This window comes from Lithobates pipiens, unplaced genomic scaffold, assembly GCF_037356315.1.
Source record: "Lithobates pipiens isolate NorthernLeopardFrog02 unplaced genomic scaffold, aLitPip1_a1.2 Scaffold_27, whole genome shotgun sequence".
Classification (NCBI taxonomy): Eukaryota; Metazoa; Chordata; class Amphibia; order Anura; family Ranidae; genus Lithobates; species Lithobates pipiens.
The window spans coordinates 21869999-21887898 of record NW_027507788.1 but is presented as its reverse complement, the minus strand read 5'-3'; the positions used below and the strand labels follow the sequence as shown (position 1 = coordinate 21887898).

Sequence of the window (17900 nt, the reverse complement as noted above, 5' to 3'; positions counted from 1 at the left end):
ATGCCAGAAAAGATAAAATAACATTATTTCTTTTTTTTTTTTTTGTTTAAAACTTTTTCTTAATAGATGTTCTTACCTAAAGAAATGAGCCAAATGGCCCAGAGGCACCAGAACCCATTGCGTGCCATGTGCGGTCCACTGGTCTGTCCGATCATGTAGTGAGCACTGCACGATCCTAGTGACTGCTGTCATTCATTGAATAATGACTTTTGTTTATTTTGTTTCCTTTAACCCTGCAATGACCGGAGTCATCTAGTTGTATGATGGGATTCAGTTAGGAAAAAAAAAAAAAAAAATCGGAGGCACGTAGAAAATCCTGAGATAAATATGTTGAACAAGTAAATGTTTTCTTGGGTTGGTTTTGCAGATATATCAAACAGCATGCATGCTTGAAACCCGCACACCTGGTGGAAACTGGCTTTTAATATTTAATGGCACGGGAAATTCTGCAGCTCTTAAAGTAGAACTATGGTCAGAGTTTAATATCAAATATACTCAGAATTCTGACTTTGAAACTCAGAATTCTGACTTTGAAACTCAGAATTCTGACTTTTAATCTCAGAATTCTGACTTTAAAACTCAGAATTCTGACTTTCAAACTCAGAATTCTGACTTTCAATCTCAGAATTCTGACTTTCAAACTCAGAATTCTGACTTTTAATCTCAGAATTCTGACTTTCAAACTCAGAATTCTGACTTTTAATCTCAGAATTCTGACTTTCAAACTCAGAATTCTGACTTTTAATCTCAGAATTCTGACTTTTAATCTCAGAATTGTAAAAAAAAAAATTTTTTTTTTTTTTTACAGAATTCTGAGATTAAAAGTCAGAATTCTGACTTTCAAACTCAGAATTCTGAGATTAAAAGTCAGAATTCTGAGATTTAAAGTCAGAATTCTGACTTTCAAACTCAGAATTCTGAAAAAAAATTTTTTTCAAAAACGTCATTCTGTATTTTTTTTTTTTTTATGGCCCCAGGGCTCTTCCATAGAAATGGCACTTGTCTACAATGTAAAGTAGTGAGTGTACAGCTTGTATAACAGTGTAAATTTGCTGTCCTCTCAAAATAACTCAACACACAGCCAATAATGTCTAAACTGCTGGCAACAAAAGTGAGTACACCCCTAAGTGAAAAGAATCAAATGGGGCCCAAAGCGTCAATATTTTGTGTGGCCACCATTATTTTCCAGCACTGCTTTAAGCCTCTTGGACATGGAGGTCACCAGAGCTTCACAGTTTGCCACTGGAGTCCTCTTCCACTGGAGTCCTCTTCCACTGGAGTCCTCTTCCACTGGAGTCCTCTTCCACTGGAGTCCAAATTGAATGGTCATCATGACAGCTTAGTGACAAGCAGTTTATCTGCATGGCGTTTATAGGTTCTCCTTAGAGGTGCTGGTTTCCTGAGTGCTCCAGTTTCTTCCCACAATAGAAAAATAGTACTGTTGGGTTAACTGACCTGCACCCAAAATGGCTTATACCAGTGATGGCGAACCTTGGCACCCCAGATGTTTTGGAACTACATTTCCCATGATGCTCATACACTCTTCAGTGTAGTGAAGCATCATGAGAAATGTAGTTCCAAAACATCTGGGGTGCCAAGGTTCGCCATCACTGGCTTATACTGTATGTGTGTACACCTATAGATCTGTATGACTAATGGTGGAAAATTAGATTGTTAGCTCTGTGAGGCAAAAGCTGGTGTAAATGGTCTATGTATTCTGTGAAGTACAGGCATTCCCCACTTTTAAGTACACAATGGGCAGGGCTGTCTTTAACATTGATTGGACCCTGGGCAAAAAATTTCTTGGCCCCCCCCCCCCCCCCATACAATTTCACTCTCCGCCTGCTCTGAGACAGGCAATAAATAGCAGCTAGACTTAAAATCAGTTTACTGTATGAGATCAGGCAGCGATTGCGATTGGTTGCCAGCAGTTAAAGCATATCATTACTGCTTACTGACTGGTTGCTAGAGGTTACAGCACACATTACGGCTCACTGATTAGTTGCTAGAGGTTACAACACATCATCTCCTCACTGCAGGGGAGCATGATTTACATATGAATGCCGCCTTTATTTACATATCAATGCCGGCGGCCGCAGCTATTTACTTAGTAATGCTGCCAGTATTTACATATGAATGCTGGTTATTTATATGTAAACACAGGGTCTGCAGGTGAGTCATCTGTACACAACAATAGGGCAGAGCTGGGCAGCATTAGTACCATCACTTCACACTGAGATATCGGGACACAGCACAGGACTAAAACTTCAAGGGACAAGGGAATTTAAACCAGGATAGTTGGCAAGTATGAGGCAGCTGCTTTGGGGCCCACAACAATGACAGGGCCCAGGGCAGCTGCCCCTTTTGCCCTGCCTTAAAGACGGCCCTGACAATGGGGTTTAGTTACTAAAGCTGGAAAGTGCAAAATCAGGCTCACTTCTGCATAGAAACCAATGAGCTTCTAACCCCAGCTTGTTAAATTAAGCTTTGGTAATAAAACCTGGAAGCTCATTGGTTTCTATGCAGAAGTGAGCCTAATTTTGCACTTTACAGCTTTAGTAAATAAACCCCATTGTGTACTTAAAAGTGGGAAATGCCTGTACTGTGGTGTGTCTGAAGGAGAAAAACCACCACTGTTCAGCTTTAAAGGTTCTCTGACCTTCTCCTGTTAGCCAAATCACAGTCCCAATCTTCCCCAAAAGATGGTGGGATTTATTTCTATCCTTGATGTTTTTGACATAATAGTTAAATGTGATAAGTCTATATATCTTACCGTGTTTCCCCCGAAAATAAGCCCAAGTCTTATATTTATTTTGGCAACCAAAAACACACTAGGGCTTATTTTCAGGGATGTCTTATTTATTTACGGTATGTACCGGTACAATGATCTTAAAGTGGTTGTCACCCGAAAAAAAAAAATCCTGTCCCCCTGTCTTCTCCCCCTTCCCCTCCCCGTCAGGTCAGGAGTCAATATTTTGACAAAAACATCTTAAAATACTTATAAAATGATGTAATCCATTTTGTAGGAATTGTGCAGGCATGGGGTGCAGCGTGTCTCCCTTTGTAATTGTTTTCAGGGAAATACCTTTTGTTACAGCTCCCCTGGGTGACGCATGATCTGCCTGAGCTCTTCTCTGCTCTGAGACCCCCGCTGACATCAGCCCGCTCCGTGCACTAAAGAGGGAGGGGCCACAGACGTCAGCCGGGAGGAGAGCAGAAGAGGGAAGCGCCGATATCCCCGCTGCAGACGTCAGCCAGGAGGAGAGGAGAAGACCTCCGGCGAATCTGTAAATAAAGTATTTGCATAATGCAGTTACAAAGGGAGACACACACACACCTTATAGCGGTGTAATCGTTCTGCAAAGTGGATTACATTTTTTTATTAACGAACTTTACTAGGGCTTATTTTGCAGCCCCCCACCCCTGAAAATCCTGCTAGGTCTTATTATCGGGTAGGTCTTATTTTTGGGGAACACAGTATTTAACAATGCAACTGTAGAGTAGAACCATTATTAACTGTTATACAATCAAATAAATGCCTATCCAGATAATATTATTTGATATTACCTTCAATAGATGGAATCTCATCAAAAAAAGTTATATATATATATATATATATATATATATAGATATATATATAGATATATCTATCTATCTATCTATCTATCTATCTATCTATCTATCTATCTATCTATATATATATATATATATATATATATATATATATATATATATATATATATATATATATATATATATATAGATCTATCTATCTATCTATCTATCTATCTATATATATATATATATATATATATATATATATATATATACTGATATATCAGTATATATATATATATATATATATATATATACTGATATATATATATATATATATATATATATATATATATATATACTGCAATCATATACGATTGTACATCGTCACAGAATGCGCAAAACTTGAATATAAATCTATATAAAGTACATCCACTTATATATGTAAAGAGTGTTTAAATAAAGTGCTTAAATAGTACAAAACCAGAGATTAATATGGTGCATTAACCGCTTCAGCCCCGGAAGATTTTACCCCTTTCCTGACCAGAGCACTTTTTGCGATTCGGCACTGCATCACTTTAACTGACAATTGCGCGGTCGCGCTACTTTGCACCCAAACAAAATTGACATCCTTTTTTTTCCCCCACAAAGAGAGCTTTCTGTTGGTGGTATTTGATCTCCTCTGCGGGTTTTATTTTTTTGCGTTATAAACAAAAAAAAGGGCAACAATTTTGAAAAAAGCGCAATATTTTTTACTTTTTGCTATAATAAATATCGTCCAAAAATATATAAAAAAAAGCGATTTTTCCATCAGTTTAGGCCGATGTGTATTCTTCTACATATTTTTGGTAAAAAAAATCACAATAAACGCATATTGTTTGGTTTGTGCAAAAGTTATAGCGTCTACAAAATAGGGGATAGTTTTATGGCATTTTTATTATTATTTTTTTTACTAGTCATGGCGGCGATCTGCGATTTTTATCGGGACTGCTACATTATGGCGGACACATTGGACAATTTTGACACATTTTTGGGACCACTGGCATTTATACAGCGATCAGTGCTATAAAAATACATTGATTACTGTAAAAATTTCACTAGTAGCAGGCAGGAAAGTTAGCACTAGGGGGCGATCAAGGGGTTAATTGTGTTTCCTAGTGTGTGTTCTAACTGAAGGGGGAAGGGGACTGTGTAGCAGAAGAGATAGATTGCTGTTCATACTCTGTAAGAACAGACGATCTGTCTCTTCTCCCCTCAGAGAACCTGCAAACTGTGTGTTTACACACACAGATCCTGGTTCTCTATGTGCCCCGAGCGATCGCAGGAGCCTGGTGGTGATCACGACCGCCGGGCACTCACATTGTCTCCATGGGCAAGCAGCGGGTGCGAGCGCCCCTCCGGCGACACGCACGCACCCCTCCAGCAACGTGCGCGCACCCCTAGTGGACAAATAAGGAGGCGATGTAACATGACGGTGATTTGCACAGCCGAGCCATGTTGCAGCAGTACAACTGCGGCGGTTGGTCGGCAAGCGGTTAATGTGATCCTGTGCAGAAATCTGCATGCATTAACATGCACTAAATAAAATAAAACCTAAAGACTATTTAAATTCACTTCATTCTTCTGATTCGTATTAGAAATAATAGAAAACACGTGCTCGTGTCCACTCTTGTGCTCCCCCCAGGGCCGGATTAAGAGCATCATGTGCTTGGTGCTGAGGATTTTGGTGGACATTTTTACTGGGCACCCTTCTGTGTTTCTAAGAGCCTGTGTTGGCATGCGTCCAAACTCCAAAGGGCGCATGCCAACAAGGGAAGCCTGGCATTTGCCAGGTTGCCATAAGGTCTGTGCATTGGTGTGCACTCTGAGCTGAAAGAGTGCAGCCGAGCAGGCCTAACATTATGGAAGCCCCAGAATTCTGCAAGAGCCCTGAACTGGCGTGCCCCAGGCTTCCATTAGGACTGCTCATATGGTGTCCATTATCCATACCACCACCCTGCCCAGGCGGTGCATGCGGAATGCAGGGCCCGTCAGGGGAGAACTCTGTTGGCCCATTGATTTTCATGAGCAGTGTGTTTTTTTTTGGGTGGCTGGGCCTATATTAAGGTAGGGGCCTGGAGCTGCAGCTCCAATAGCCCCTACGTTAATCCAGCCATGGCTCCCCCCGTTGGTGAATGCGCTCACCTTAGAGCACGTGACCTTGCAGCCAAGCTTGGTCAAAACACGGCTTTTAAACCTCCTCTGGGTTCAATATCTGTACTCAGATCCTGGTCTGGTTGCTTGTGCCTTTCTAGTTAAATAGTGGAGCTGTGCACTTGATCATGTTTGCAGCTTCTTTATATTTAGAAAGCCCTTTTCCTTAGAGAGGGTGAAGGAGATGTTTAGGCAGCTTGAGAGCTCATGCAAAGGTCAATATGATTCAAGAGGCAGAGCTGGCTAAGTGGGAGGAGGAGAGTGGCCAGAACGAGCCGCATTAATTGAGGAAGTCTCAGCTCTGCCTCTTGAAACATATTGACCTTTGCATGAGCTCTCAAGCTGCCTAAACATCTCCTTCACCCTCTCTAAGGAAAAGGGCTTTCTAAATATAAAGAAGCTGCGAACATGATCAAGTGCACAGCTTCAATATTTAAGTAGAAACGCACAAGCAACCAACCCAGGATCTGAGTACAGATATTGAACCCAGAGGTGGTTTAAAAGCATAGTTTGACCAAGCTTAGCTGTGAGATCAGGGGCAGACTGCTCTAAGGCAGGGGCGGACTGACAACTCATGGGGCCCCTGGGCAATAGGTGAAGATTATTGGGCCCCCAGTCAATAGATTATGGGGCCCCTTAGTGGCATGGGGCCCTCGGACATTGCCCGAGTGTCCGAACGGTCAGTCCGCCCCTGCTCTAAGGTGAGTGCATACACCAACGGGGAGAACAAGAGCAGGCATGTACTGGTCATCGGGACTACCAGGAGTTTCCCAGTGGGCCGATGGCTCAGTGGGCCACTCTGATGTAAAGGGGCTGGTGATGGGACACTCTGATGTAAGGGGGCTGGTGATGGGACACTCTGATGTAAGGGGGTGCTGATGGGACTCTCTGATGTAAGGGGGCTGCTGATGGGACACTCTGATGTAAGGGTGTGCTGATGGGACTCTCTGATGTAAGGGGGCTGCTGATGGGACACTCTGATGTAAGGGTGTGCTGATGGAACACTCTGATGTAAGGGGGCTGCTGATGGGACACTCTGATGTAAGGGGGCTGGTAATGGGGCACTCTGATGTAAGGGAGCTGGTGATGGGACACTCTGATGTAAGGGAGCTGGTGATGGGACACTCTGATGTAAGGGAGCTGGTGATGGGACACTCTGTTGTAAGGGGGCTGGTAATGGGACACTCTGATATAAGGGGGCTGGTGATAGGACACTCTGTTGTAAGGGGGCTGTGGATGGGACACTCTGTTGTAAGGGGGCTGGTGATTGGACACTCTGATGTAAGGGGGCTGGTGATGGGACACTCTGATGTAAGGGGCCTGGTAATGGGACATTCTGATGTAAGGGGCTGGTGATGGGACACTCTGATGTAAAGGGGCTGGTGATGGGACACTCTGATGTAAGGGGGCTGGTGATGGGACACTCTGATGTAAGGGGGCTGGTGATGGGACACTCTGATGTAAGGGGGCTGGTGATGGGACACTCTGATGTAAGGGGGCTGGTAATGGGACACTCTGATGTAAGGGAGCTGGTGATGGGACACTGTGTTGTAAGGGGGCTGCTGATGGGACACTCTGATGTAAGGGGGCTGGTGATGGGACACTCTGATGTAAGGGGGCTGGTGATGGGACACTCTGATGTAAGGGGGCTGGTGATGGGTAGGGATGAGCTTCGAGTTCGAGTCGAACTCATGTTCTACTCGAACATTGCCTGTTCGCCTGTTCAGCGAACAGTGAACAATTTGGGCTGTTCGCAGCAAATTCGAAAAGCCGGAACACCCTATACAAGTCTATGGGAGAAATCTAAAGTGCTAATTTTAAAGGGTAATATGCAGGTTACTGTCCTAAAAAGTGTTTGGGGACCTGGGTCCTGCCCCAGGGGACATGGATCAATGCAAAAAAAAGTTTTAAAAACGGCCGTTTTTTCAGGAACAGTGATTTTAATAATGATTAAAGTGAAACAATAAAAGTGTAATATCCCTTTAAATTTCGTAGCTGGGGGGTATCTATAGTATGCCTGTGAAGGGGTGCATGTTTCTGGTGCTTAGAACTGTCCCTGCACAAAGTGTCATTTGTGCAGGAAAAAAAGTCTTTTAAAATCACTTGCGGCTATTGTCGGGTCCCGTAATACAGAGAACACTCAATGAGTGTTCTCTGCATTAGCCGACAATTCATTCATTCATTGATAAAAAAAAAAAAAAAAGCGTGGGGGTTCCCCTATATTCAATTACCAGGCCCTTCAGGTCTGACATGGATATTAAGGGGAACCCCGTGTCAAATAAAAAAAAAAAATTGACGTGGGGGTCCCCCTAAATATCCATAACCAGACCCTTCAGGTCTGATATGGATATTAAGGGGAACCCCGCATCAAATTTAAAAAAAAAATGACGTGGGGGTCTCCCTAAAAATCCATATCAGACCCTTTATCCGAGCACGCAACCTGGCAGGCCGCAGGAAAAGAGGGGGGGACGAGAGAGCGGCCCCCCCTCCCTCCTGAACCGTACCAGGCCACATACCCTCAACATTGGGAGGATGCTTTGGGGGTCTGTGACCCCTCAAAGCACCTTGTCCCCATGTTGATGAGGACAAGGGCCTCCGGGGTCCAGCGATGGATGATCATATCCAGCGACGGGGGATCTCTCAGTCCAGCGCTGTCCATACATCCTTCTTCTGTCTCCACTCCAGAGACACTGCAGAGATCCCAGCGCTGACGTTTCTTATATTAGGAGGGCGGGGCCACCCGTCACCTGACCCCACCCCTCTGACGCTGGAGAGGGAAGCCAGGGGTTCCCCAGTGACGTGTGGGTGACCCCGCCCCCTCTGATGTAACGGAAACCTGCGTGAGAGATCCCCCGTCGCTGGATATGATCATCCATCGCTGGACCCCGGAGACCCGTCGCTGGATAGCAAGAGTGGATTAGCACCGCTGGAATCTTTTTTTTATTTTTTTTATTTTTAATAAAGGAATTTTTCAAAAGTGTGTTTGTCTTATTTAACCATTTTGACACTTTCTTTGTGAAATGGTAGGGGTACTTTTGTACCCCCTTACCATTTCAAACAGGAGGGGGGCCGGGATCTGGGGGTCCCCTTGTTAAAGGGGGCTTCCAGATTCTGATAAGCCCCCCGCCCGCAGACCCTCACAACCAACGGCCAGGGTTGTGAGGATGAGGCCCTTGTCCTCATCAACATGGGGACAAGGTGCTTTGAGGGGTCACAGACCCCCAAAGCATCCTCCCAATGTTGAGGGTATGTGGCCTGGTACGGTTCAGGAGGGAGGGGGGGCCGCTCTCTCGTCCCCCCTCTTTTCCTGCGGCCTGCCAGGTTGCGTGCTCGGATAAAGGGTCTGATATGGATTTTTAGGGGGACCCCCACGTCAATTTTTTTTTATTTGATGCGGGGTTCCCCTTAATATCCATATCAGACCTGAAGGGTCTGGTTATGGATATTTAGGGGGACCCCCACGTCAATTTTTTTTTTTAAATTTGACACGGGGTTCCCCTTAATATCCATGTCAGACCTGAAGGGCCTGGTAATTGAATTTAGGGGAACCCCCACGCTTTTTTTTTTTTTTTTTATCAATGAATGAATGAATTGTCGGCTAATGCAGAGAACACTCATTGAGTGTTCTCTGTATTACGGGACCCGACAATAGCCGCAAGTGATTTTAAAAGACTTTTTTTCCTGCACAAATGACACTTTGTGCAGGGACAGTTCTAAGCACCAGAAACATGCGCCCCTTCACAGGCATACTATAGATACCCCCCAGCTACGAAATTTAAAGGGATATTACACTTTTATTGTTTCACTTTAATCATTATTAAAATCACTGCTCCTGAAAAAACTGCAGTTTTTAAAACTTTTTTTTGCATTGATCCATGTCCCCTGGGGCAGGACCCAGGTCCCCAAACACTTTTTAGGACAGTAACCTGCATATTACCCTTTAAAATGAGCACTTTAGATTGTGAACGTTCGAGTCCCATAGATTTTAATAGGGTTCTAAAGTTCACACGAAGTTTAGGTCTGTTCGCAGGTTCTGGTGCGAACCGAACAGGGGGGTGTTCGGCTCATCCCTAGTGATGGGACACTCTGATGTAAGGGGGCTGGTGATGGGACACTCTGATGTAAGGGGGCTGCTGATGGGACACTCTGATGTAAGGGGGCTGGTAATGGGACACTCTGATGTAAGGGAGCTGGTGATGGGACACTCTGTTGTAAGGGAGCTGGTGATGGGACACTCTGATGTAAGGGGGCTGGTGATGGGACACTCTGATGTAAGGGGGCTGGTGATGGGACACTCTGATGTAAGGGGGCTGGTAATGGGACACTCTGATGTAAGGGGGCTAGTGATGGGACACTCTGATGTAAGGGGGCTGGTAATGGGACACTCTGATGTAAGGGGGCTGGTAATGGGACACTCTGATGTAAGGGGGCTGGTGATGGGACACTCTGTTGCAAGGGGGCTGGTGATGGGACATTCTGATGTAAGGGAGTGCTGATGGGACACTCAAAATGTAAGTGGGCCGGTCTGGATGAAGTCCAGGGCCAAATTTCTGTCCCAGTCCAGCCCTGCACAAGAGTGGACACGAGCACATGTTCTATTATTTCTAATAAGAATCAGAAAAATGGACTGAATTTGAAATAGACTTTGTGTTTTGTTCTATTTTAGTCCATGTTAATGCATGATGATTTCTGCACAGGAGCACTTTCATGCATAGCTCCCAACTGTCCCTGATTTCGAGGGACTGTCCCTGATTTGGAGCAATGTTCCTCTTTCCTCCTCATGTATCCCTCATTTTGGTCTGATTTGTATAATTGTATATAAAATGCACTTTTTATGTTTCAAAAAGTTTCCCAGTGCTAAACCTTTCATTCAGATTCTAAATTGCTGCATTTGTAAATGTTAAAAGCCAATATAAAGGAATAATAGTGGTAAAAAAAAGCACTTGTGGATTTAATTAACCTTTTTTTTGGTTAATTCCCCTTTAAGACTGTGTGGTGGGGGGGTGGGGGGGTGTCCTATGCCTACATATCTTTGCTTCCATCTCAAAATGTTCGGAGGTATGTTAATGCACCGTATTAATCTCTGGTTTTGTACTATTTGAGAATTTTATTTAACCACTTGCTGCCCGCCATATAGCAAAATGACAGCGGCAAAGTGGTTTACAATATCCTGACCGGACTTTATATGACGTCGCCAGGATATCAAGCCCCTGCATGCCCCCGGGGGTGTGCATAGCAGCGATCGTTGTTGTGGTGTGTCAGTCTGACACACCGGAACACAGATCTAGGTAGACTTTTTACCACGTGATCAGCCGTGTCCAATCATGGCTGATCACGATGTAAACAGGAAGAGCCATTGGTCGGCTTTTCATCATCAGTGCCCATCCATGCCCATCCGTGTCACCTATCAGTGCTCATCTATCCCACCTATCAGTGCCCATCTTTGCTACCTATCAGTGCCCATCCGTGCCACCAATCAGTGCCCATCCACGCCGCCTATTAGTGTCCATCAGTGCCACCTATGTGTACCCATCAGTGCTGCATATCAGTGCCACCCATCAGTGCTGCATATTAGTGCCCATCAGTGCCACCTCATTGGTGCCACCTCATTGGTGCCACCTCATCGGGGCCCATCAGTGCCACCTTATCAGTGCCCATCATTACAGCCCCATCAGTGCCAATTAGTGAAGGAGAAAACGTACTTATTTACAAAGTTTTGTAACAGAAACAAAAAAAAACATTTTTTTTTCAAAATTTTAGGTCTTTTTTTTTTATTTGTTTAGCAGAAAATAAAAAATCCCAGAAGTGATCAAATACTACAAAATGATAAAAATGTAGTTTGGGTGCAGTGTTGTATGACCGTGCAATTGTCAATCGAAATTGCGACAGCGCTGAAAGCTGAAAATTGGTCTAGGCAGGAAGGTGTATAAGTGCCCGCTATCAAAGTGGTTAAACACTGTTTACATATATGCCCTTTATATAGATTTATATACACGTTTTTCACATGCTGTTACGAGATATAATCGTATATTATTGCAGTATATATATATATATATATATATATATATATATATATATATATATATATAAAAATAACTTTTTTATATGAGATTCCATCTATTGAAGGTAACAACAGTACTAGCTTATGTGGTGGTCACGTGATATTATCTGGACAGCGCGGCATTTTATTTGATTGTTTTCTTGGTTGGCACGAGCATGTGGGGCGTGATCGCTAGCAGCTATCCAGAATATTAACTTGTGCATATATATGTAGCACTAACCCCCGAAGGAGCTGCTGGTTATTTTTGGGCTTACCGTTACCTTCCGTTCTCCTTGTTTCACGTCTAGGGGATGTCCCGTGGTAGATGACCCAGTAACTTGGGACTGACAATAGATCCACTTGAATGGATTTTATTTGCAAAAACTCGAACCAGTGAACAGTCTTTCAACTTGGGATCAGAGGGTTGGGAAGGAGGTTCAGGTACTCTCAATGTCAAAGTCAAAATCTTGAAGAACTTGCTTACATTGACTGCATCCAGAGAATAGCCATTCGCAGCTGGATGATCACTCAGGTTGGACAGTCCCTCTCTCACAAGGCCTAGCAGCCAACAAAGTGCTTACTCAGGAACAAAGTCTTTGTCACCGACGTTGTTGCAGAACACGTAGGAAACTAAGCTGTAGAACACTTGTAGGATATCTGGATCTTTCAGCCAGCTTGGCGATATCCACAAGACCGGATTCTCTCGGTTACTTCAGCCCTTCCAGGCTCTTGCTAAGAAAACCAAACTCACACGTGGTGTTCTTCTAAAGAGTCCTCCCCTGGAATGCTTGACGTACAATAGGTCTCTCCCGAACCGAGACGGCACCCAACCACCTCCTCCTCCTTTAGTTTCCTTGCCTTGGGCTAGCCAGCCCCGAGACATTAAAGTCGGGTGGATCCGCACCCCAGGCCATAGCCTTCATGGGGGCTGTTTTGAAAAACCTGTAGCGCAAGCTCTTCAGGAGCCCGCCGCTACATATATGGTAGCTCGCAAGAATTCTTTTAACATTATTAACTGTTATGTTTGCTAAATATTTTTCAAAAAGCAGCTTAAGGCTGGGTTTACACTCAAAACGGATGCGGCTGACAGCAGGGGTCCGGTGCGTCCCTGTTCTCCGTTTCAGGCACAAATCAGGCCAGAATTTTTTGCCTGAATTCGGACCTGAAACAGAGCCAAAGGTGCAATCTGCACTGCGGCTGCCCCTGAGATGTGTAAACCCACTCCATTAAGTGCCAGGCACACTCTCCTGTCATGCGAATTGGATGCGGAGAAACCCACATAACTGTGAACCCAGCCTAAAGTGTTTGTTGCCCCAACACTCCATATTCATGATATGTGTCTGCTGTACCATGTACTTGTATGACAAAGTCTCCTGTTCTCTTTGTATTGCTTTCTTTATGTTCCTACTACTCCCCTTGCTTTCCTAATAAAAACTGACTACTCTAAGCAGGAGAGCACACCATGGTCAGTTCTCCAACTATGCTGGGAACTCAGTGTGCTCTCCTCCAATGATCAGACTTGTGCTAACACACACCTGCTGCTCAGCTATTCACTGTGAAGCTCAGTGTCCTGCTGCTTCTTCTCCCTGCAGCTCTTAGCCCTTGTACACACGGTCGGACATTCCGACAACCAAATCCGTTGGATTTTGTCCGACGGATTTTGTCCGAAATATACACACGGTCGGACGAAGTTGTCGGAAAATCTGATCATTCAGAACGTGATGACGTTATTTCGTTACAACGGGACTACCATCAGGCTAGTAGCCAATAGCTTTGATGTAGGAATGTGATCTGAGCATGCGTGGCACTTTGTCTGATCGGAATTCTCTACACATGATCGATGATGAGTATGTCCGATAGGAGCATTTTGTCTGAAAATTTTACCAACAAGTTGGAAAACTTGGTCCGTCGGATACTCCGACGGAAACAGTCCGATGGAGACCACACACAGTCGGAATATCCGACAAAATGGTCCAATCAGACACATTCCGTCGGAATCCCCGATCGTGTGTACAAGGGCTTACACAGCAGAGAACAGGAGGAATGTGATCATTTATAAAAAAAAAGGAAAAAAATTGTATTTATAATGTTTTTTTTTTGTTTTTGTTTTTTTATATCTATACACAAATGTTTTATTTCTATTTTAAACTGAATGGCTTGTTTTACAAGGTGACCGTTTATATTTAAAGCGGAGGTCCACCCTAAAGTGGACCTTCCGCTCATCGGAACCCTCCCCCCCTCCGGCGCCACAATTGGCACCTTTCAGGGGGGAGGGGGGTGCAGGTACCTGTACAGTACAGGTATCTGCACCCACTTCCGGGATAGCTCTCTGCGGAAAGGGGTGTAGATTACGTGCCTTTCTGAAAGTCCCCCGCTGCCTGCTGGGAAACACACAGATCCCAGAGGCAGCGGGTCCATCCTTATTGCGCAGCGCGACTCGCGCATGCGCAGTAGGGAACCGTGAAATGAAGCCGAAAGGCTCCACTTCCTGATTCCCATACCCAAGATGGCGACGGCAGCACCCGAGAGACGTTTAAGAGATCGGCTTCGGGTGCCGACATCGCGGGCGCGCTGGACAGGTAAGTGTCACTATTTTAAAAGTCAGCAGCTGCAGTATTTGTAGCTGCTGGCTTTTAAAAAAAAAAAAAAACGCGGACTCCCGACGGACTCCCTCTTTAAGTCTGGAATTTCCCATCGACAAAATCTATTCTTTTGTTTACTTTGATTTACGGGAGATTAAAGTGGAGTTCCAGGCTTTTTATGTTTATTAACAGTCAGCAGCTACAAAAAGTGACTGCTCACTTACCTGTTCCATGGTCCAGCAATGTGGCCTAACGGAGCGACGCTCCTCTACCCCTCCTCTCTGCCGAGGGCCTCCATTGCCACTCTGGGCACCCGGCCGTGACAGCTTTCGGCTTCACAGCCGGGCACGCACGGCACATGCGCGGGTCGTGCTGCGCTCCCGGAGTGGACAGGCGATCTCCTGGGACCTATCATGTGTCCCAGGAGATCGCTTAGAGGGAGGGGCCACCTAAGGCAAAAGAAAGAGTCGCCTTGACGATCCCTGGGCAGAAGGGGGAAGTGGGACAGGAAGTCCCCCTCCTAACAAAGCCCCCCCAAAAAATGACATGCCAAATGTGGCACGTAAGGGGGCGAGGAGTGCTTAAAGAAGAAGTTCAATTTTTGGGTGGAACTCCACTTTAAGAGTAGAGAGAACAAATCCAAATCAATAGCTGCATATTCACTGAGGAAGTTTAATAATTATTAAATAGTTAATAATTAAACTATATGAGTGGGAATAATGTGGGGTTATAAGCAAAGAAGACCTAGCTTTCTCTTGGGCTTGTACTAAAAAACTGTGGCTCACAAAACACTGGCCCGACATACCGTAAGTACATTTTGGTATAGCAGCTTCCTCCTGAGGCTTTTTATAGAGACATCGTACTATGTGACAAATTACTTTTAATATTTTGATTGTGCACATGGGTTTCCTGTCTTCTTTCCAGTAGAGGAAAAGTCAAATCCTATACTTGGATATTTATAAAGTATAATATGGATTTTTGAGGGAAAAAAACTGAAAATGCTGGTATACAAATAAATCACCAAATACTTTAACCACTTAAGGACTGAGCTCTTTTTCAGAGTTGGTGTTTACATGTTTAAAACAGGTTTTTTTTGCTAGAAAATTACTTAGAACCCCCAAACATTATTGATTTTTTTTTGTTTTTTTTTCTAACGCCCTAGAGAATAAAATGACGGTCATTACAATACTTTTTTTCACACCGTATTTGCACAGCGGTCTTTTTTTTAATAAAAAAATAAGACAACAGTAAAATTAGCCCAATTTTCTTTTATATTGATGGGGTTCCTGGCGGGGTTGAAGGAGCTGGTGGTCAGGTTCGAGCCTGACAGTGCCAGGGCTGATACGCCTGCAGCGGCATGGGTGCCACTGGAAGTGGGGGGGGATCGGGGGTTGCAGGGTCTCCGGCAGCTGTGGGGACTGCGACGGTGGAAACGGTGGCCGCGGGAGCTACAGCAGAGAAGTCTGGGGTAGTAGGGGAATAAACAAGACTTGATCAGGTTGGCGGATGCGGCCAGGTGTAAAGTCTATGTTTGTTTTGAGGGTCCATTGGGGGCCCATTTGACGCAGGAGGTTAGAGAAAAAATTTAGAAGGGGGAATATGTTGAGATATTTTCCCTCTTGCCATTGGAGAAGTTCAATTTGGATAGGGTGAAACCAGAGGACAACAAGAAGGAAGACGAGGAGAAGAGGAGACACCGGCTTATACCACGGACGTTCCAGAATTGGCTCCAGACGTTTTCGATACTGGCCAGTGAGATAGGGGAAGGGAACCCGGAGCATTGCTCTGCACTTTTCTGCTATTTGGATGCGGTAGGAGAAGCACATTGAGTCTACGGTGGAATGGCATGGTTGAGATATGATGAACAATTTTGTCAAAGGAGGGCTATTTGCCCGGCACTGCGTTGGGACCACAAAGACATCAGTCTGTGGATGCGCCTGATGACTTCGGCGAGGGCACCCAACCATTTTTTTCAGAGCGGGGCCGGTAGCTCAGGGACTTCCGGACAATCGGCCACAAGGAAGAAGGGAGTCTGTTGGAAATTCAATGAAGGCACTTGTAGATTTGGGGGGAATTGCAAGTACAAGCATGAATTCTCAGGTTGTGGAGGATGGCACCAGGTGTCTTGGTGCTTCAAGCAAGGTAAAGGAAGTGGTAAGGATGTGCTCTTTCCTAGATAGATACCCGGACAGGGAGGCAGCAGGGCTTTTGGCCCAGGTGTTTTTGGAGGGTTTTCGGATACCAGCGGCGCTGGAGGTTTCTCCCCTGATGTCCAACAATCTGCGTTTAGCGTTACAACATCCGGAAGTTGTTTCGGAGAAACTGTGGAAGGAGGTTGCGCTGGGGCGTATGGTGGGCCCCTTCCTGACCTTACCTATTCCCGACTTGATTGTCTCACCGCTAGGGGTGGTCATGTCTCTCACCCACTTCGTGAGATTGATGAGGGAACATAAGAAAGATCTGCGGATATGGCCCGTGTTTTTGGAACGATTCAACGGCAGGGCCTTGTGGATGTCCGGACCGGTAAGTAATTTTGATTTGGAGTTATATACGGACGAGGCCGGATCCACGGGCTTTGGGGCCTTCTGTCAGGGCAAATGGAATGCGGGGCGTTGGCCCAATTCATGGAAAGCGTGTGAGTTGTTGAAAACCTTGGTGCTACTGGAACTTTTTCCGGTGGTATTGGTGGTTGAACTTTGGGGTGAGTCCTTCAGGGATCTGAAGGTCTGCTTTCATGGGGGCAACCTGGGTGTGGTTCAGGTCATCGACAAGGTATCAGCAGCATCTCCGCCGGTGGTGCACTTGTTGAGACATTTAGTGCTAAGGTGTATGCAGTGGAATATTTTTATCCATGCTGTGCACCTATGGGGAGTTGAGAACGTCATTGCTGATGCACTGTCTCGCTTTCAGTGGGACAGGTTCTGCATGGGTCCCCTGTCCCTAGGGGCTATAGAAGATTGCCTTGGACGAGTCTCCGGCTGGATCAAATGGTCAGTGAGTGGCACGACCTGGGCAGCTTACAGTAAGGTGTGGTTGGAGTGGGAGGCCCTGAGGGCACAAGTTGTGTTTGAGAGTGGTCTAGGGGATCTTAGGCTGATGGTCATATACTTTGTGTCTTGTAATTTAGAGGAGGGTGTGTCGATTTCTGGTTTGGGAAAGAAACTGGCAGGCCTGGCCTTTTGGTTTAAATTGAATGGGGAACAGGATTTTACTAAAGACTTTTGGGTCAGACAGGCAGTGAAAGGATACAGGAAAGGGCGGCAGAAAAAGGATGACAGGCGACCGGTGTCTGAGTTGCTGGGCAGATTGATCGCACAGTTACGTGTCATATGCTTGACTCAATACGAGTGGGTTTTGTTCAAAACTGCGTTTGTGTTGGCTTTCTTTGGGGCATTTAGGATAGGGGAATTAGTTAGCCCCTCAAAGAAGGTACACAGGGGTATGGGGGTTGAGGAGGTCACTTGCAGTTACAACAGAGTGGCAATGCAAGTGAAGAGGTCCAAGACGGATCAGGAAGGTAGAGGTAGAGT

The 17900-nt window shown here is 45.2% G+C and overlaps 1 protein-coding gene across 1 annotated transcript in view; it reads right to left on the bottom strand.

Annotated features, from left to right (window-relative positions):
* LOC143933644 (cell adhesion molecule CEACAM1-like) overlaps positions 1 to 158 on the bottom strand; it is a 64135-nt gene extending 63977 nt beyond the window's left edge. Inside the window, exon 1 of the mRNA XM_077456596.1 lies at positions 77 to 158. Within this exon, the coding sequence (XP_077312722.1) occupies positions 77 to 155 (79 nt within the window). The 5' untranslated portion in view covers positions 156 to 158. The remainder of the gene's footprint in view (positions 1 to 76) is intronic.
* Between the last annotated feature and the right edge of the window lie 17742 nt (positions 159 to 17900).